Raw genomic sequence first — 22,606 nt, forward strand, 5'->3', positions numbered from 1 at the left:
CTATGAAGCCAGCATTATCCCAATACTAAAACCAGGAAAGGACATAACCAAAAAAAAAAAAAAAAAAAAAAACTACAGACTGATATCCTTGAAGAACAGAGATGCTAAAATCCTTAACAAAATACTAGCTAACTGAGTCCAACAACATATCAAAAAGATAATCCACCATGATCAAGTGGGTTTCATACCAGGGATGCAGGGATGGTTTAACATATGCAAGTCAACAAATGTGATACACCACATTAACAGACTAAAAAACAAAAACACATGATCATCTCAATAGATGCAGAAAGCTCATTTGATAAAATCCAGCATCTCTTTATGATTAAAACTCAGCAAGATCGGCATAAAAGGGACATACAATGTAACAAAAGCCATCTATGACAAACCCACAGCCAACATAATACTGAGTGGGGGAAAGTTGAAAAGTTCCCTCCGAGAACTGGAACAAGACAAGGATGCCTATTCTCACCACTCCTCTTCAACATAGTATTGGAAGTCCTAGACAGAGCAATCAGACAAGAGAAAGAAAGAAAGGGCATCCAAATCGGTAAAGAGAAAGTCACACTGTCACTGTTTGCTGATGATATGATCATCAGCAAACCCTAAAGACTCCTCCAGAAAGCTCCTAGAACTGATAAAAGAATTCAGCAGGCCAGGCGCAGTGGCTCATGCCTGTAATCCTAGCACTTTGGGAGGTTGAGGCGGGTGAATTGCCTGAGCTCAGGAGTTTGAGACCAGCCTGGGCAACACAGTGAAACCCCGTCTCTACTAAAACACAAAAAGTTAGCCAGGCATGGTGGTGCGGGCTAAAAAGTGGGCTAAAAACATGAATACACAATTCTCAGAAGAAGATACACAAATGGCCAACAGATATATGAAAAAATGCTTAACATCACTAGTGATCAGGGAAAATGCAAATCAAAGCCACAGTGCATTATCACTTTACTCCTGCAAGAATGGCCATAATCAAAAAATCAAAAATCAGTAGATGTTGGCATGGATGCAGTGATCAGGGAACACTTCTACACTGCTGATGGGAATGTAAACTAGTACAGCCACTATGGGAAATAGTATGGAGATTCCTGAAAGAACTAAAAGTAGATCTACCATTGATACAGCAATCCCACTACCAGGTATCTACCCAGAGGAAAAGAAGTCATTGTATGAAAAAGATACTTGCAGACACATGCTTATAGCAGCACAATTCACAACTGCAAAATCATGAAACCAACCCAAATGCCCATTAATCGACAAGTGGATAAAGAAACTGTGATATATACATCAAAAGAAATCACAGATAAAACAAACACATGAAAACACATCCCATGCTCATGGATGGATAGAATCAATATCGTGAAAATGACTATGCTGCCAAATGCAATCTACAAATTCAATGCAATCTCCATCAAAATACCACCATCATTCTTCACAGAATTAGCAAAAATAATTCTAAAATTCATATTGAACAAAAAAATACACATATTGTTGGTATATGTATATATTTTGTATATATATTGCATATATATGTATATACATATATATGTATATATGGTGGGATACTACTCAACCATAAAAAGGAATGAATTAACAGTATTTGCAGCAACCTGGATGAGATTGGAGACTGTTATTCTAAGTGAAGTAACTCAGGAATTGAAAAGGAAACATTGTACATTCTCACTGATATGCGGGAGCTATGAGGATACAAAGGCATAAGAATGAAGCAATGTACTGTGGGGACTTGGGAAGAGTGGGAGGGGGTGAGGGATAAAAGACTACCAATATGGTATAGTATATACTGCTCGGGTGATGGGTGCACCAATATTTCACAAATCACCACTAAGGAACTTCCTTATCTAACCAAATACCACCTGTACCCCAGTAACTTATGGAAAAAATAACAAATCTGGTTGCTTGCTAACATCTTCAGTTCAATAGAAGGAAGAGATTAAAAATTGCCAATCTGAGATAGTGTAGTGGTGAATGACAGGAACTTCAGCACCGAAGATACTTTAGTTTGAGGTTTGACTCCACATTTTTTCTTTAACCTATGAAGCCTTAGACAAGTGTCTCAGCCTTATGTTTCTTATCTGTAATGTGGTAACATGGAATTTACTTCGTCTTCCTGTGAGGACTTCGTGAGATATAAAGTAATTAGTTGACCCTGGCATCAAAAAAAAAATGGCTCTTATTATTTTCAATGTTGTCTTGTCCTTCCCCCCACACCCTCATTATCACAAGCAAACTTAAAATTAGTTGTTTTCTACTAATATTGGCTATATGGAAAAAAACAACGTCCACTTAAGAAAAAAATTCCTGCCAAACAAATAACAAGTTTGTTAAGACCTAAAAGCCTTTATAACAGATTTATTTCAATGTTTTTCCACATGTCTGATTCTTTCACTTTTCTATTATTAAATACTGCAACCAAATGCCATATCTTATGCTGTGTCAGACTGTGTACAGAAGCATTCAAAATGTGGTCCTGAGGGAAGATCCATTATTTTCTTAAATGTTAAAAAAAGTTATTTTTCCTTTACCTTGTTAGAAGCATTCTAATGACCTCTGTTCTGTGATTGAGCATTGTTCAGAACAACCATCAAAGAGAGACCGTCTAGCGGCAAAAGTGAACTGCCAACTGGAAGGCTACAAGGCAAGTCTCAACTACCCAGGGTTGCCATGACACCACACGGAAGTGATGATTAGTCAGGGATCTCCAGAGAAAACAGAACCAACACAATGTGTGTGTGTGTGTGTGTGTGTGTGTGTTTGTGTGTGTTTGTGTGTGTGTGTGTGTATAAAGATAGAGTTTTATTTTAAGGAATTGCCTCATGCAACTTGGGGGGCCAGCAAGTCCAAAATCTGCAGAGTAGGCTGGCAGGGTGGGGACAGTCCAAAGGCAGTGTCCTGGTAGAATCCCTTTTGGCTTGAGGAAGTCAGTCTTTGTTCTCCTAAGGCCTTCAGCTGACTGGATAAGGCCCACTCATAGCATGGAGGGTAATCTGCTTAACCCAAAGAGTACTGATAAATGGTATCCTCAACTAAGAAATACCTTCACAGAAACATCTAGAATTGCTAACACATAAAATTAACCATCACAGAACGTCACATTCTATTTTGTGCTAGTGTTCCTAGTCCTAAAATCTCCTGCCTTCTACATCACACACATCTATCTCAATAACCCACAAAAATTCATTGGTTCCTCTGAGGAAAAGGAAGATAACAGGGTATTATTAATCCCTGACCACTCTATGAGTTGTGCCTTAATCTGAGTTTATTCTAGGCTTTTCTTACCCCTCTTGTAACCCACACCATATTTTCAAATTCCCCAGGCCAATATAATAGAAGTGAAGCATGTGCGAATATTTACAATGACATGAAGAGAGAAAAAGGAAAGCTCATGTCTTTTTAGTGGCTGTTAAATAAATTCTCAGCCATATGTCTCCAAATGCTTCAATAAAAATGTTTTCCTTTCATTTAAAATCTTTGTTTTTTTTTTTTTTTCTTTTTTTTTTGAGACAGGATCTTACTCTGTCATCCAGGCTGTAGTGCAGCAGCACAATCACAGCTCACTGCAGCCTTAACTTCCTGGGTTCAAGTGATCCTCCCACCTTAGCCTCCCGAGTAGCTGGGACTACAGGTGTGTACCACCATGCCCGGCTGATTTTTGTATTTTTTGTAGAGACAGGGTTTTGCCATGTTGCCCAGGCTGGTCTCAAACTCCTGAGCTCAAGCAATCCTCTCAATTCCACCTCCCAAAGTGTTGGGATTACAGGCATGAGCCACCACACCTGGCTGTGTTTACATTTTTCTTTCTAGCCCCTGATATCTACAAATAGCTGAGTGATGGCAAGAACTGTTCCCTTTGCACAGGCATTTGTCATAGTTGAAGTGCAGGCTGAAGAGTGAACAACAGATGCTGGAGGCTGTGATGAGACACAACCATGAAAGAGAGCTGCTCCCAGGCTGTGAAGCAAAAATAGGATACTGAATCTAAAAATGCAAGGATTTTTTGAAATCTTTGAAATCCTGTGAAACTTCTATTCACTCTCCCAGGTCTCTCCCACCCTCCCCTGTCCTGCTCTGTGCATGGGAAAATGGCCTTTGATGCAGCCTCTGGCTGCTGGCTGTGTTCAGCCAGTGGGGAGCAATGATGAGAAATGGGAAGGAGGGAGAAGACTGAGGTATTGGTCTTCACTTTGAGGCTCCTTCCCTGAGAGGTCACACTGGACTAGCTGTGTCCCTCAGCCCAAAGTCACAGCTACTCTCAGCAGACTCGCGGGTTCCAGTTGTGGCCCCACCCCTTGCTTCCTGGGATCTAGGATGGCTGTTCCTCAGTGTTGCCAGCCTTGCTGTCCTGCATGAGCCTGTGTAGTTGCCCTCTTCCCTGCCCATAACTTCTGAACAGCCCCTTTATCAAAAACTTTTTTTTTTTTAGACAGAGTCTGGTTCTGTTGCCCAGGCTGTAGTGCGGTGGCACGACCTTGGCTCACTGCAACCTCCCGAATTCAAGTGATTCTTGTGCCTCAGCCTCCCAGGTAGCTAGGATTACAGGTACCCTCCACCAAACCAGGCTAATTTTTTGTATTTTTAATAGAGACGGGGTTTCACCGTAGCCAGGCTGGTCTTGAACTCCTGGACTCAACTGATCTGCCTGCCTCGGTCTCCCAAAGTGCTGGGATTACAGGCTGGAGCCACCGTACCAGCCAAAAACTCTTTTAATTACTATTGCCTCCTGGTGCTGACTAATAAGGTATTGAATGTTCTCTGTTTTCCCTTTTATTAAAAATTTGGTATAAAACACATAAATCCTTTAAGATATTTCTGAATTTTTTACAAGCCATTAGTGAACAAATGCTTTTTGATGTTTCTCAGTGTTCTTTAAGCAGTCATGTAATACTTCAGTCCAAAGTGCAGCATCATCACAAGTCCTACCATGTTATGAGAATTATGTAAACCACAGTGTTGGCCTTTGTATCCTAGTTTCAAGAAAACTCTGTTAAATTTATTTATTTTTTTATTTTTATTTTTTATTTTTTTTTTTGAGACGGAGTCTCGCTCTGTCGCCCAGGCTGGAGTGCAGTGGCGCGATCTCGGCTCACTGCAAGCTCCGCCTCCCGGATTCACGCCATTCTCCTGCCTCAGCCTCCCGAGTAGCTGGGACTACAGGCGCCCACAACCGCGCCCGGCTAATTTTTTGTATTTTTAGTAGAGACGGGGTTTCACCGTGGTCTCGATCTCCTGACCTTGTGATCCGCCCGCCTCGGCCTCCCAAAGTGCTGGGATTACAGGCGTGAGCCACCGCGCCCGGCTCTGTTAAGTTTATTAATCATTGTCAATAGTTAATTGAGTTGAGTATCCAGGAACAACTATTACTCTGCTTCTTGAAATAATTTTTAAAACTAGTTTTCATCCTATTTTGCTATTGTCTTTTCCACTGTTTTTAATATGGTGAATCATCTAAATCCTTTTGGGAATATGGATAAAATACATTGTAATTAATAAACATTTCAATGTAAAAATCAGGCCCCACATCATCATTAAGACTGTAGGAAAGGACCAAGAAACCCAATTTCATAAAAGTCCACTTGAAAATAAGCCCAAGACACAAGAAACAAAAAGCCAGGAGAATAGTTGGATCCAATCCACAGGCATCTGGGTTCAGACAGCAAATCCATAACCACCCCCTTCTCTTCATCCACTGGAAGCACCTCCAGCCCTGGGTAGTAGTTTCCATTTCCTCAGTCTCCTGTGAGGCTTAAGAGACATTTAGGAACCGCCCAAACTTACTCTTGGTGTGGGGCTCCTGTCTTGGTCAGCAAGGTCAGCACAAAAAACATAAAAATCACGAAGACTGCAAGACCAACCCAAAATCCAATCACAATGGAATCTGCAAGACAGTTAATACTGCAATTAGTATTTCACAGTAGTTTAAAACTTGAACATTCAAGAATCAGAGCTTCTTGGAGAGGCTTTGGTACATGAAACATGCAAGGAAATCAACAGTCTGATCCGCAGTTGGCTGGAGATTGATAAGATGGAAAGGATGACGGGGAGGGAAGAGTCTGCTCCGCCTCCAGGTTTCTGTCTCAGATAGCACGAAGGGATTTAGGCCTCATTGACTCATGGTTTCCGTATCTCAAGGAAGGAACCTAGGCCACAGCATAGGTTATCTTGGGCCTCAAGATTCCACTAGTGTGTTGAGTTAGAAAATAAAATGTTTAGCAGACTACCAACTCAAGTTTTAAGTGTATTTGGATTCCTACTGTTAAAAGAAAAACTTTGGACAAATTAAATTTAACAGATATTAACTGTGCAAGGAAAACAAAATTCTTGAACCGGGAAGCTCCCAGAATCAGAACAGATTCAGAGAGACTCTGGGCTGCCTCATGGTTGGTTAAGATTTAGGGACAGAAAAAGGAAAATGATGTACAGGAAAAAGAAACGAGGTATGGAAACAGCTGGATTTGAACACCATTTGAACAGCTGTCTGCCTGTGAGTGCCTGAAGTGTAGCTGTGTGATTAGCTGAGACTCAGCTATTGTTATGGAAGCATTCGCTGGGTTTTCAGTTTGCTTACCTAGTAAGCTAGGTCACAGCTCATACCTAAGAATGCAAGTATGCAAATATGGAGGCCTTCTTGGGCCAAATTTTAGTTCAGAAACTCTATTGGTTAGCAGCTCAATTAGGTAGCAACTTTGCATTCTCACTTATGTTCACCATGGAATAATTCAGGCTGTCATTACTTCTTGCAGAGAACATACAGATGGCCTCTTGAGTGCTCTCTCTGCCTTCTGCCTTTCCCTGTGCTTTATTTCTGTACAAATCTGCTTTAATCACAGCCCTGATGATATTGCTCTTTCGTGAAAAGCTCTCCAACAAAAACAGAACTGACCCACTTTTCCAGATTAAAAGAGATTCCATATGTAAAGCACTTTATACAATGTCTGACAGGTGAGAAAACGGTACACCACAGGTGCTGGCTACTGTCATTAGAATTGTCATTTTCTCCCAATTTACCTCACTTTAAAAACCATGTGTTTCCAATCATACTAGGGGACATTGTGTCCCTGTATTTACCGTAACCTTAGCCATGGCTTCCTCACAGCCACACCTTACCAGGGCTCTGACCACTACCTGCCTGGAACAACTTTTCCCAGCCTGGAGCTAATGAAAGTGTATCCATCCTATACTAAGAAGCTTATCTATGTGGAAATACACTAAGGATGCTTAGCAATTTTCTAAAAATAAGTGATTGGAGTTTAAATATCAAATGTGTTTAAACGCAAAGCTTTATTCTAATTAAATTATGTATGTGTAGCACTTTTTCCAAAGTGAAGAAATCAGATTAAGAATTTACTCTGCATAATTCATACTTTCATCCTCCACGTACTATTGCCTAGAGGTTAACAATGTGTATTCAGCACTCTGAAAAACTAATGTGTCTAACCTTAAGTGCCAAAGAAATAGAAATTGTATACTTTGCGTTTTAATATAGTAGAAATGAGGCGTAAAAAAAGACAAGGACAAATACCAAACACCACATGTACTGAGGTACAACTAACATGAAACAATAAAATCTCAACTATCTAGGTGTGGACTATGAAGAAACATTGTACAGTTAAATAACAGTTCCCTGCACTGTACTTTATCAACTGCCTGCATAGCAAAAGCAAATTCTAAAATTATACACCAATGGTATATTTAAATCTTCAGTTTAGAATTGAATCATGTTGATTGACATTTTTCAAATCTGTGTACTAGGAAGGTGTTCTCCTAAGGACAGCTTTCACACTGCAAATGGTGGACTGACTCCTGGAGGCAGAGGAAAGTGTGCCCTCAACCCAGCCCAGTCCCCCTTCCCTCTGCCCTTCTAAGTGCCCCAGGGAGCTAATCAAAAAGCAGCAATAATGTGAAGCATGGGAGGGCTACAGCCTTCAGAGAAGTCAGGCGGCGACAATGTTGGGGAGAGGCAGGCTGTGGGTAGAATCTGAGAATCCTCATGATCCAACAGCATTTACCAAACATTTCTTTAATAATGCGGCATCTATGTTTTCCATGGCAATATGCTTTAAGTAGCTCTGCTTATTCACATTCCACTTTGAACAAAATGTAGCTTCCTCAAGTTATTTCCACTAATTTCCCCCAATCTCATCTTCTGCCCTATGACCCATCCCCAGGGGACTTTCTCACCCTGAGCCTCTTACAAGAAACGTCAGAGATCCCCATCTCATCCCAGAAATATCCAAACTCTCCTGAAGTTTTATTCACATGTTAAGTTTCATGGGCATAGGCATTACAGTAAGATGGGAAAAGTGGAACCCCTTGTCTTCCCAAAAGCATCCTTTTCTGGGAAGAAGTCAGAATAAAGTTTTATACAGAGCAAAGCTCCAATGTGGCTAGATGGTTAAGAAAGTCAAAAGAAGCCTTCCAAAGGAGTTTCCACCACAGCCAAGCTACCACAGTCTGTCCTGTCTAGACACTGAGCTACTTGGAGACTACTATTGTAAGGGGGTAGAACAATTGCCCAGGGGAATTGCAAATGGAATGTGTCATAATAAAGTAACTCCCCTTAACCTAACCTTTAGTGAACGGAATGGAACAAGAGAGCTGAAAGCTGACATGATTTTTTTCCTTCCCATTCTAGGGGAGGACTAGGTTAACTACTCCATCCAACTCGCCCTCCTCTCCACCTCTTGAGAATAAATGGTGAACTTCCCATTTCGTGGTTATATGAAAAACAAGGGTTAATACTTCACTTGAAAGAGAGGGTTCATGACACTGTCCTCACACCACTTTTGGTTCCTAAGGCACTAGGGTCAATTCTGTGATATGAATTCCTGGCAAAGAGCCAACAGTGATGTTCCCACACTTATCTCTACTGTCTTACTCCAAGCTTTACAAGTTCTAGCTCTGTTTCTCATCCTAATGACCTGGCTTCTTGCTGACTCATCCATGCATAGGTCTGATATCCGCCAGGCAGCACATAAAAAAGCATGGATTTGGCCACCACTGATACCTCATATTAAGAGGATATTTCTTCAGTTTTTTCTCAACACAGTGGTCAGAGTGGTCCTGCTAAAATGTGATTGTCCACTCATTGACTCATCAGCTTTTGCTTCTGCTGCTTTAAGAACACCTTGTCTTACCCAGCCACGCCCTTCATAGATGACCCATTCCTCTCCTTCCCTTTACAGCAAGACACTTGAGAGATTTGTCTGTACATGCTGTCCCCAATTTCTCTTCTCTCATTTTTTTCTTGAACCAATTCCATCAATCTTTTATCCCCAGCACCCCACTAAAACTGCTTTTCAAACCATTGCCAGTAACTACTACATTATAAATCCAATGGTCAAATCTCAGTCTTCAATTAACTTGACCTAATAGCAGCATTTGACACAGACTGTCTTTGCAACCCTTTTTTCAGTTGGCATCCAGAAAACAAAAATTGCCCAGTTTTCTTCCTACTTTCTGTACATTCCTCTCAGGCACCTATACTGCTATGCAACCCTCCAACTTCGAAACACAAGCGTGCCCAGGGCTCAGCTTTGGACTCTTCAGTTTTCTATCTACACTCACTTATCCAGCCTCTTGGCTTTGAACGCATACTATTTACATGCTGATGACCCTCAAGTCTACAGCTTCCCCTCACCCTCTCCTCCCTTGTCCTCCTGGATATGTGATAGGTGTCTCAATTTAACAAGTCCAAAACAGAGCTCCTGGCATTCCTCTCTGAAACCTCCTTCTCCCATACTCTTCCCCATTTGTTAAAGGTAATTCCATCCTGCCAGTTACTCAGGTCACAAATCTTCAAATCATTCTTGACTCTTCTTTCTCTTACACACACCGCCAATCCATTGAGAAATCTTGCCAGATCCATCTTTTAAAAACATCCAGAATGTATGCCTTTCTCACCACTTCACTCTCCCTACCTGGCTCCAAGCCACCATCATCAGCTGCCTGGATTATGGCAAAGGCCACGTGAATGGTCTCTGCTTCTAATTTCATGCCTTTCACTCCCCAGTTGCAGTGATGCATTGAAACCTAAGCCAGATGGCACTCCTCTGCTCTAGACCCTCAAGTAACTGCTCAGAGTAAAAGGCCAAGCAAAGTCCTTAGCATGACCTCTGAGCGCCCCCACCATGTCCATGTCCCCACAGCCTCTCTGACTTCATTTCCTGCTGTTCTGCCTCTTATCACTCCCTTGGTATCACGCTGGCCTCCTTGTTCCTTGCATGATCCAGTTCACTCCCGCCAAGGATCCTTTGCTGGAATGTTTTTCCCTGAGATATATTATAGCTCAATCTCTCACTTCCTTCAGGTCTTTTATCAAATCTCTCCTTCTCAGTAAGGCTTTCCATGGCCACTCTATCTATACTGTCACCTCTACACTCCACATTTCTTTGCCCCCACTCTATTTATCCTTTTATATTGCCATCTGACATTATCTATTTAACTATTTATTGTCTGTCTCTCCCACTAGAATGCAAGCTCTATAGGAGGAAACATTTTTGTCTTTTCAGTTCACTGTTGTCTCTCCAGTGCTTAAAATAGTACTGCACATACAGGTGCTCAATAAATAGATATTGAATAAATGAATAAATAAATTTCCACTCTGTTGGTGCCAAATTTGTATAAGATACATGTCCACTTCTGATACATGATAAGGTTTAATATGGGATTCAAAACCAATGGCATAAGAATTATCAATGACCATCTGAGGTTGCTCCTCAGATGAAACACGCTTTGAAGGTAGGAATCTTAATTTCAGCAGAGGAACTTAGTCTAAAGATGGAGCTATTGTTGCCAAGTATGATCCATTACAGGTAAGGCAAATAAAGATAACTGTTATGGTCATTCCTGTCCTCAATGAGGGCTTCCCCTTGAAATGTCCTGCTTCTGTTCTTTTGAATCTGCATCTAATTGGCTTTGTATTTTCCCCAGCAAAACAAGAAGTCATACTTGAAGGTCAGAATCACAGCATTTTTAAATGAAAGAGACTGTACCAAAGCACACATTTCAACAGTTGACTTGATCTTTTCACTTTCCTGTATATCTGGAGTTTTGTGTTTGTTTGTTTTTTGTTATCAATGTGTCTCACATATTGTCAGGTTCCTGAAGCTAAGGGCTTCTACTTATCAGCTCTCTTATATCAGAACAGTAAGTATTCAGGTATTTTTGTTTTATCTTGATGTGAATATTAAAATTAACAAAAGCAGTTGTTATTAATGGTATAGTAGGTAGTGTAAGTAAGGAGTGAGTGAGTCACACTTCTGCCTATGTTTCTCAGGAAGTTTTCCAGCTATAATTATTTCTAGAATGAAATATCCTCACAAAAGATTTTATTCAATTGTCTCTGGAAATGTACCAACCAAAATTATAGCAGTAGGCCTGTCTTCTGTGCCTCTTATACTAAGGAAAAGAGACAGGAGCAAGCTGACACAAAAATAAAGTTGATGTCACCAAGCTGTAAAAGCCCACATTTCAAGAAAATATGTGGCAATTTTCCCAGTCATTTTGATTTCCACTATAATTCAGAACAAGCAATTGTCCTTCCTAGAAAAACAACATATTAAAGAATTTAAGTAAATTAAGGAGGGTGATTTCACACCTAACAGCCTTCTATCAGATAATCAATGACAGTATACCTTAATGAATGCCATATGCTTTTTTTCCACAAAGAAATACTGAGTAGATGTCAATAAAGGAATGAGTGAAAGTATTTAATTATTACCACTCACTTAAGGGGTAAAGAACATATGGTTTAGTTAATGATTTTTGCTAAAGGAACAAAAATAGAAAGCCGTTCTTGCAAAAGAGCACCAAGCTGGTGCAAGAGATCATGAATGCCAAGACAGGTCAGGATAGAAGCAGCCAGGAAATAATTAAAGGAATGAAAACGCTTTCTTTGCTACATTTGTGTCTCCAGGTCCTCTTATATTTCCTAATGTGTCCCACTAACCTGGACCAGTTAAGAACATAAAAATTTTACAGTGCTGTGGATAATTCACTCTGACAAAAGCGAACATTTCAGGGATGTTTACGGGGTTACCAAGACAGGACCTGAGACTGGGCAGCAGTTCCTGCCTACCATGTTAACTGTTAACTCTACTTAGTGAAGCAAGGATGTCTCATGCTGGCCAGTCAGCATTCACTTATGACTCGAGTTGAATAGCAATATCTCACAGAATTACATTTCCTTGCTCTGTGCTAGACCCTTAATTACTCCAATAGCATGAAACACAATTCATGCCTAGAACACAGAGTTAGAAATGATCACAGGCTATTCTGGCCCATCATTATGAACACACATGGATACACTGCTCTCCATAGCTCTAGAAAACCAACTGGGATGAAAAGATGCTGCTGTGTTACAAAAGAAAGTTCTTCAAACAACAGTTCCAGATCCTATTTTTATACATATTTTTGATAGTTCAAACATTCACAGTTTGAAGGAGTTAAAATAGCAAATGCTTTTTTAAAATTCTCAATCTCAGCTTGACATTGATTCATGTTCTCCTACTACAGGAATTTTTTAGTCTTTCATCAGTTAGAATCACCAAGGCCCTCCTGTACCATTTCCGAGCAATCAGCCTATGTATGGAGGCAAGATGTTTTGTGGCATTTGGGAGGCAGAGGACAGAGAGTTCTGTAAGAAGACAGAATGTTCAGGAGAAATAATCCTTGGGGATTTCACAGGTTAAGAGAAATACAATTTGTGCTTACAATGAGGAATTGTATAAAACTTACATTTATGAGCCTTTAGTCCTTCAAAGGAAACTGGTCCAATCTCATAATATTCATATTCCCAGGTGTAATCAGAATTAGATGCCGATTGCTGGGAAGTTCTGTTAGAAATTAACCTCTGGGCAGACATCTTCAACCTGTACAAATAGAGAAAGTCAAGCGCAGAACATGTTAATTCATCCAGAGCTGCACAGTTACCTTAATTACTCTTGATCACATTCAGGAGTTTGGCAGCAAACCCCTTGAGGAGGTCTTACCCCCTAGGCCAGGAGAGGTTCTTACCAGCTGCCCACACCTCATGTCATATGGCCACTACTTCCTTTTATCTCGCCACTAGACTGGAATAAATGTATTTGAAACCAGACACTGTATTTTTTTGTGAACTTAACCCAATGCCTGGCACATAACCAATGTTCAGTAATTGATGAAGGAAAGAAGGAAAGGAGGGAAAGAGTATGTCAAAATCTCTGAGCTTACAGCTTCAGCCTCAGCACCTATACCTGCAAGAGTATGCAAAGAGTCTGCTGAAGCTAGTTCATTTCTGATACTAACTTGATGTATTACTCAATCTCAGATTGACATTGATTTCAGTTCTCCTATAAGGGAATTTTTTAGTCTTTCATCAATTAGAATCACCAAGGGCCTCCTGTACCATTCCCGAGTAATCAGCCTATGTGTGGAGGTGAGAAGTTTTGTGGGATTTGGGAGGTAGAGGACAGAGAATTTTGTAAGAAGAAAGAATGTTTAGGAGAAGTAATCAAATTAGTATCAGAAATGAACTAGCTCAGTATGTATCCATTGAACACCTACTATGCAACAATGGAGATAAGCAACCTAAGGTTTTGTTTGTTTGTTTGCTTTTCTTGCTTCCAGTGGGGTTAGAGGAAACTAAGTTTAATAAAAAGGAGTGAATAAAGAAAAACAGGCAACAAAAGTTGCATAGTGGATCTTGCAGAAGATCCTCAACAGAAGTCCACAACTTGTCCAACTGCTTATTCCTGAAATTTATCATATTTTCAGGATGTCCCGAGTATCTTTGTTAACTGTGACTATTTTAGACCAAAAACTCCTGACTTCTTTGGGAGAAGATGATTGCACTGCGCAGCATGGATGCTGAAGGTGATAAGTCAATGCAGCCTGTGGTCAATAACTGTGCTTGAGCACCTACGGTGTGCAAGACACTGCACACTGTGGGGTGGGCAGAGATGCCTGAGACAGATCAGTACTCCACAGGCCTTCCCTTACAATGGAGAAAGGGAGACAAAGCGACAGATAGCAGTCACATAAGGGAAAATTTGAATGAAATACCAGCGGAAACGAAGATTCACTGAGCAGTCACTACCACTGCGCCCGCTTCAAGAGCTTTCTGAGGTTTCTTTAGCCCGCACCCCTCCCCACTGCCTCCAGGGCACAATCCTCAGGGAAGCTGGGGCAAAACCACCACCACCACCCTTCTGCCACACTTCTGCATCACTCTCCCCTTTCCCTCACCCCTTCTTTCCCATCCCAGACATGACTCCACAGAAAAGGACTCTAACCCCATGTCATCATACTGTTCAAAGGATGGGCCCAAAAAGCCTAAAATATTTACTTTCCGGTCTTATATTACAGAAAAAGTTTGCCAATCCCTGCTATAGAGCCATGAAAAAAAAAATCTGAGCTTCAGTTTTCCCACTAGTAACATGAAGATGATTATGGTACCCACTTCATGGAGTTGCTATAAAAATTAAATGTGATGTTGCATGAAAAATTAAGACAAATATTAGCAGGCCGCACAACTATTAATTAGAAATGCTGATCTTGAATAGAAAAGCCTCGCTTTGTTCTTCAGACACACCCAACTCCCTGGCCAGCCAATTCTTACCAAATGCACCAAGTGTTAACTGATTGATTCAAGCAATCTACCTGCCTCACCCTCCAGAGTGTTGGGATTACAGCTGTGAGCCACGGTGCCCAGACAAATAAATAAAACTATGACCAAAAATTACTTACAGGTGTTTAGATCATTTGAAAGTTAAAATGATCAACATTTACATCCTGGGATTCATGCTGTTCTACCAACTCAAAAATAAAATAGTATTTCTCTCCTTTTTTTCTTTATTAAGGAAAATAAGATGAAGTGTGGTTTGATCATATCATTTTTAGTAGAAATCAACATTACAACTACTATAACAGCAGAGCGGAGGGAGGCACTCAACTTCATCTGGAACAGAAAAATAGTGAAAAGTACTTAAAGGAATGAAGAAAATAAAGATGGAGGGTGTGTATTCAGAGCACCACAGAACTGAGAGCTGTTCTCAAAGTCAGCACACAGTGGGGACCCTCATCTGTGGCTGCCAGGGTCCACAGGACCAGTCAGAAAGCAGCAGTAACATCACCCTCATAGGGCTGGTCAGGAACTAGTCAATAAAATGTGTCTGTGTAAGAGTGAACTGTAAGGAATATCAACCACCCACCCTACAATAGAGACATGCCTTCTTTTTCTCCCCCTTACACTATCCCCTTTCATCTAAATGAACTATTTAGGGATTGATTACTAAAGGGCATTACCAAAGGGTAATATAAGTTATATGTGCAAAAGTCCTGAAGGTGGGAAGAGAGGAGTGAAGTTCTGACCAACACTGACAGACAAGAATGACTGAATAACAGAGCCAGCCTACAGGAGGTTCTCATTCTGCAGAATGAAATGTGACACCAGCTCTCCCCAAGCAGCCACCAGTTGCCTGAGTAGCCTTCAAACAAAAGGAGAGGCATTTGTCTCCACTGGCTCTTTCCTCTCACTTCTTGAATCCCAAAGATAGCTTTGGAGGACAGAACCTCTGACCTCTTCTTTAAAGCAGTCACCTAGTGCCCTTGAAAAAGTCGACGAGGCATTATTTTTTCATGCAAGTCTCAAATTAACCAGCTTAGGCCATCAGATGCACAAGGACCAACAACAAACATAAGGCAGTGCTAGGGAAGTGTTCTGCGTCATCCCCATTACCAAGCCCGCAGTGACTCTCCAAGCTTTGCTGAAACATAAGCTGGGAACTGCCAGCATGTCCAAGCAGCAGCCCCCTGAGTCTGCTATTCCACCACAGTGTGCATGATCTGGGCCATCCACGCAGTAAGGGAGGCAGCCTGGCACTGAGCCTCACTCCCTGGGGTGCTGACAGGCCGGTAGCTGCTCTGTCTTGAACACAACAGCAGGAAGCGGCAGCTCCACGGGCAGCTGCTGTCTGTGTGGCTACCACTCCTGAGAACCACCCTCCCCACCCTGAGATTTTCTTAATGTCAGATTTCTTTATGATATTAGAGTCATGAAAAATAACTTCTTTGACAGAAACATATCCTAAACAAGCTTCCACATCAGAGAGACTAAATTGCTCTTTTGAGCAGCTGAAAGCATCATTGCCAACAAAAGCAAAAATGAAGATTAGGACTGCATCCCAAAGCTAGCCCTGAAAGGAAGCTTACCTTTTCCAGGTGTGCACAGGGTAGTGTGGCCCAGGCCAGCCCATTGTCGGGGAAGAGGGAAGATCACAAACCCAAACAGAGAAAGCGTGGTGAGCAGGCCCAGACACCTCTCACTAAACCATCACCTCTTCTCCAACCCACATTCCCATCACTTTCATCCCTTCTTCAGACTATCCAATCTTTCCCGCTCCAACCCAGGTTCCTATACCACTCCTGGGCACTCTCTTTTCCTCCCCGTCCCTCTTTTTTTGAGACAAGGTCTTACTCTATTGCCCAGGTGGGAGTGCAATGGTACAATCATAGTTCACTGCAGCATTGACCTCCCTGGCTGAAACGATCCTCCTGCTTTGGCCTCCCAAAGTGCTGGGATTACATGCATGAGCCACCACACCTGGCCTCTTTTCCTTCTTTTATTTTGAGGGGAGTCTCCCTCTGTCACCCAGGCTGGAGTGCAGTGGTGAGATCTCGGCTCACTGCAACCTCTGCCTCCTGAGTTCAAGTGATTCTCCTGCCTCAGCCTCCCAAGAAATTGGGACTACAGGAACATATCACCAGATGCAGCTAATTTTTTTGTTTTTGGTAGAGACAGGGTTTCGCCATGTTGGCCAGGCTGGTCTACAAACTCCTGACCTCAGGTGATCTGCCTGCCTGGGCCTCCCAAAGTGCTGGAATTATAGGTGTGAGTCACCGTGCCCAGCCCTCTCTACCTTCTTAAAAATGGATCAAGCAATTCTCTCCACCTCCCTGAATTTGAGGAGATGTACTCAGACATAGAACTTCCCAAAGTAGTTCTATGAATAAATTCTATTCTAATCATAAAGCCATTATTCTATGAATAAATGGCTTTGTGTCAATATCCTTAGTGGATTACGATGGTATGCACAGCAAGGGGGCTGCTTCTTTGGAGTTAGACACTTTTTTTCCATGTTAAGGGGTCAACATCAGCAGATGAGTTTTTCAAGTGACCACTAACCCAGGCACAGGACTAGCACATTAAGAAGAATCCAAAAGGTGCCAGAAACCCTGAAAAATGAGCATGCCCCCACACAAACATGCACACAACTGACAGCGCAGCTACTAAGGCATTCCAAGAAACTGCCAGCCAATGCCACAAATCCAAAGACCTATGCTGACCAGTTTGTACAGCGGAAGACCTAATGGCCAGTCAGATGATCAAAATTCCCAACTGCAATGACTCTCTCACCTTCCTCTTCAATCCTCAAATTCCAAAAGTAGGCATGCCACCCAGGACCACCAACCTCTGTTCTGGCCCAGGCCAGGAAGGTTTTGTTAGTTACCTCTTCTTATCCTTCTTCCTCTTACTTCCAGGAATGACTGTCCCCCACACAACATAGAGAAGTCACCCTTGTGACTCATAACCCTCTCTCTCTTCCAGCAAAGAGACTTGAGAAACCAAAGATAAAGCTCAGCCACGCTGCACTTTGGCGGCTGATGAGCCCAAAGTGGGAACTTCAGAATTGCAACTTTAGAAGCTTAATTTCCTCCTTGCACAGAACAATGGTGCACCCAGCTTACCCATGTGTAAGTGGGTAAGGTCATATAGAAAATGAGAGACTTCAACGTTATGAATCACACTCCGAGCCAGCTGGATCTTCTTAAAGCATCTCTATAAGGCAGCACCTCCCAGCAAGGGATCATGCTTGACCCTCTCAATCAAAGCTGCCACAGTGTCCTCCCAGGGCAGTGCTTTAAAAACAGTAACATGGTGTTATTCTCCAGTTTACTTCTCCTTTTTATAGAGTCTGCATAAACCACCATCTTCTACTGGCACTTCCCACTTAATTCCCAGGTCTGCTGATTCTTTTTCTGTGAATCCATTTCAAGTCAGTGTTGTCTTTCATGGGGCGTGGATTTTTCTTTCCTCCAATTAAATAAAAAAGATCATGCTTCCAAGACTTTGTAGTCTTCTCCTCCTTACTACTATTTTGACTCGAGTATGACTCTTTTGAAGTCTGATGCTCTGGCCACTCAATTCAGTCTAGAGATGTTACACGCACGTACACACACACACACACACACACACACACACAAATGTACGCATGCTGGGCTCTTCCTTTTCAAATGGACATACTTCCCAAATTTCTCTACACTGCTAAGTTTTATGCCATTCTCTAGTGTTTCCTAGAAAGTACTCAATTACCCAGCAGTCCTCAAAAAATGGTGACTGACAGCTGACAGAGAATTCAGGACGTATCTATTTCCTGCCTATCCCTGCTTCTCCTGTGCACTCAGCAACTTGTTTCCAGCAGCAAGGCAGCAAACAAAAAGTGTTCCCAAGCCTGAAGACTTCTTCCATCTTAACAGAAAAATCAATGCCAATAGAAGAATAACTTCCAAAAACAGAAATGGGACTTAATATTTTACACTGATATTTAGTCACCACCTGAAATAAAGAATTGCTTAATTAAGAAGTGGGCACCCTTCTTTCACCAGCTGGTGTCTCAAAGGGGACAAGCAGTTTGTATTCATAAATCTACCTCTTCCTGTTATGCCTGGGCACCTATATGGTAGTAAACAGGCTAGGAAGTTTTTGTTTTGTTTTGTTTTGTTTTGAGATGGAGTCTCCCTCTGTCGCCCAGGCTTAAGTGCAGTGGTGTAATCTCAGCTCACTGCAACCTCTGCCTCCTGGGTTCGAGCGATTCTCCTGCCTCAGCCTCCCTAGTAGCTGGGATTACAGGTATGCACCACCATGCCTGGCTAGATTTTGTGCTTTTAGTAAAGAAAGGGTTCACCATGTTGGCCAAGCTGGTCTCAAACGCCTGACCTGAGGTGATCCGCCGGCCTCTGCCTCCCAAAGTGCTGGGATTACAGGCATGAGCCACTGTACCCGGCCAGAAGTAATTTTTAAACTGAGTGTTTCCTGGCTCTGTAGTGCTCCACAGGTTAGTCCCATTCTAATAGACTTCAGCTGGACATCAAGAAGAATTTCATGTTACACACCCAGGAAAGAAGCTGTAAAGTCTCCATCTGGAGAAAATTTCCAGAGAAGAGAAGAGGCATGGCCCTGAGATACGACTGCACCTCTGCCCCTGGCTCTACAGATTCAGGGAACTGAATTCTCAGTTTTCCAGAGATGAGAAAGCCCTTATGGACTCAGTCATGCTAATCAAGCATAGCAGAATGATTTATAACGAGCATATCCATTTGTTGAATAAAAATTTCAGATCAGAAGATTAGCTGGTGAAAGTAGAATCAGGACAAGGGAGTTGTAATAATATGACAAAACAGAACCGTAATGCTCCATCCCACTACATGTGTGTCTACGTGTTAGACTGCCGTCCTGTATTCCAATGTCAATGTCCTGTTGCCACCATAACATGCTATCATGGTGGAGCTGGCTTCCCCAATCACAGGAAAGGCATAGGCTTAACTCTAGCCTTTTCTAGACCTTGCTTTTCTTGCTCTGTCCTTCAAAAAATTCTAGGCTAGTTGAGAGGACCAATAGAATACCAAGTCAGTCGCTTTTATTACAGTTAGGTTTTCTGAGTTCCCATGACTACTTTATTTTTGCTCTATCTCTAAACTGTTAGGGAAAGCACGCTTTAAATTACTAGTGTCAAGTCAAAGAACCAACTATCAAAAAGAAATCTTCATAATGAGATACCACTTCACACCCTATTAACATGGTAATTATCAAAAATCAGAAAATAAGTATTGGTGAGGGTATAGAGAAACTGGAACCCTTGTGCACTGCTGGTAGGAAGGTAAAAAGGTACAGTCACTGTGGAAGACAGTATAGCAGTTTCTCAAAAATTTAAACATGGAATAACCATATGATACAGCAATTCTAATTCTGGATATATACACAAAAGAACTGAAAGCAGAGACTTGAACAGATATTTATGCACACCTAAGTTCATAACAGTATTATTTACAATAGCCAAAAGGTCAAAACAACCCAAGTGTCCAATCACAGATGAATCATAAACCAAATGTTGTATGTACAATGCAATATTAAGCCTTAAAAAGCAATGAAGTTCTGAAACATGCCACAACTTTGATGAACCTTGAAAACATTATGCTAAATGAAATAAGCCAGTTACAAACGGACAAATATTGCATGATTCTACATATATGAGGTACCTAGAATAGCCAGATTCTTAAAGACAGCAAGTATTGGGTTGGTGCAAACGTAATCGTGGTTTTTGCAAATACTTTTAATGGCAAAATTCACAATTATTTTTGCACCAACCTAGCAGAATGGTGGTTATCAGGAGCTAAGGGTGGGGAAATGGGAAATTGTTATTTACCAGTAAAGGGTTTCAGTTTGAGATAATGAAAAAGTTCTGAAAATGGATAGTTGTCATGGTTGTACAACAATGTAAATATATTTAATGCCACTGAACTGTACATTCAAAAATGGTACGTTTTATATTATGCATATTTAACCAAAATACAAAAAAGTTCTAAATATTGTTTATAATTTTTTTTTTTTTTAGGCCAGGCTTGGTGGATCATGCCTGTAATCCCAGTACTTTGGGAGGCCAAGGCAGGTGGATTGCTTTGAGCCCAGGAGTTCAAGACCAGCCTGGCCAACATGGCAAAACTCCATCTCTACTAAAAATACAAAAATTAGCCAGGCATAGTGGTGCATGCCTGTAATCCTAGCTACTTGAGAGGCTGAGGAACAAGAATTGCTTGAACCTAAGAGGCAGAGATTGCAGTGAGCTGAGATCACCCCACTGCACTCCAGCGTGGGTGACAGAGCAAAATGCTGTCTCAAAAATAAATAAATTAATTAAATAATACAAATAATTTTTTAAAAAATAACGAGAAGCAGTGCTTCCCAATCATAGCACTTGAGGGGAGGGTAATGAGAACTCTCCGAAGCAAAAGAGAACCCCAGAGGATGACAGAGGGTGCTGAGACATGTGAGCACCCCTCCCTGTGTGGATCCTTCCTCCCTGGTCCACCTTCAAGGATCCAGCTTTGCTCTTTTCAGCAGCCCTGTGGGGATTCCCTTTCAAGTAAAAGGAACACTCCCTCTAAGCTGTGAGGAATCACCCCTTTCAACCCCTGGGAGAGTCTTAGACAGGTGGCAGAATATGTGTGCTTTGCCAGTTCATGGTCTTCTCACCCTGACCAGTCCTGGAAACACACTAGCCACTTCCCAAATTCTCCTTTTTTTTTGAGATGGAGTCTCGCTCTGTGGCCCAGGCTGGAATGCAGTGGCGTGATCTCAGCTCCCTGCAACCTCCGCCTCCTGGGTTCAAGTGACTCTCCTGCCTCAGCCTCCTGAGTAGCTGGGACTACAGGCGCAGGCCACCACACCCGACTAATTTTTTCTACTTTTAGTAGAGACGAGGTTTCACCATGTTAGCCAGGATTGTCTCCATCTCCTGATCTTATGATCTGCCTGCCTTGGCCTCCCAAAGTTCTGGGATTACAGGCATGAGCCACCGCACCCGGTCAAATTCTCCTTATTATAAGCTTTACCTTCTGTTGTACCTGTCATTACCCCAGTTCATTTCAGGAGAAGTCCATGACAGATTATCATTCCAAAGCTTTCAGGCCCTTCTCATGGATTACATTTAAAATTAGCAGCTTCCCAACAACAAAAAGGAAGCACCTTAATTTCATTAAACTGGTTCCATCCAGTCTCTGGGGAATGTTTTCTAGAGACCAGCCAGTTTTCATGGACCTGGAATACAGACTTGCCAGCATTTTTATTTTGCAAAGTAAGGAAAAATTTTAAAAACAACTATCATTAATAATTATCATTTTGTAGACAGTTATCTTAAACACCCTCCAAGTAGAGAAGATGTAATTTCACAATAAAGGCAGTCCTCTGCAAGACAGGAAGACTAGCAGTTTGACATCAATATTTTCACAGCAAGCAGACACTTCCATGGGGGTTCGCATGACACTGCCTCTGTCTACTACAGTCACATGAGAGCTACCTATTATGGCTGAAATATTCACCCCCTATAAACAAAGGAAAAGAACTGAAAGGGATGTAGTGAAAGTCCTTCCAGATCTATGATTCTGTCACTTAACAAAATTATCAAGTTGCTTTTCACTTGTATCACAAACTCAGTGGTCTGTATCTATTTGTATTATGGGTGTGTATATGTGTTCACATGCATGTGAAAGCACACACATGTGAACATACACATTGTGTGTGTGTGTCTAGATATACTTTTTTTTTTTTTGAGACAGAGTTTCGCTCCTCACAGAGGCTGGAGTGCAGTGGCACGATCTCGGCTCAATGCAACCTCTGCCTCCTGTGTTCAAGCCATTCTCATGCTTCAGCCTCCTGAGCAGCTGGGATTACAGACGTGCACTACCACACCTACTTTTTGTATTTTTAGGAGAGACAGGGTTTCACCATGTTGGCCAGCCTGGTCTCAAACTCCTGGCCTTAAGTCATCCGCCCACCCCC

The 22,606-nt window shown here is 41.8% G+C and overlaps 1 protein-coding gene across 6 annotated transcripts in view; it reads right to left on the minus strand.

Moving 5' to 3' along the window:
* The window catches only part of LOC105495969 (melanocortin 2 receptor accessory protein 2), a 50,869-nt gene that overhangs the window by 16,731 nt on the left and 11,532 nt on the right, over positions 1 to 22,606 (minus strand). For all 6 annotated transcript variants that reach the window (XM_011765949.2, XM_011765977.2, XM_011765972.3 and 3 more), the window contains exons 2-3: positions 12,751 to 12,884; positions 5,791 to 5,890 (exon numbers count right to left, since the gene is read on the minus strand). In XM_011765949.2, coding sequence (XP_011764251.1) covers positions 5,791 to 5,890; positions 12,751 to 12,877 — 227 coding nt within the window. In that variant the 5' untranslated portion in view covers positions 12,878 to 12,884. The remainder of the gene's footprint in view (positions 1 to 5,790; positions 5,891 to 12,750; positions 12,885 to 22,606) is intronic.

The sequence above is a fragment of the Macaca nemestrina genome, chromosome 5, assembly GCF_043159975.1.
Source record: "Macaca nemestrina isolate mMacNem1 chromosome 5, mMacNem.hap1, whole genome shotgun sequence".
Lineage (NCBI taxonomy): Eukaryota > Metazoa > Chordata > Mammalia > Primates > Cercopithecidae > Macaca > Macaca nemestrina.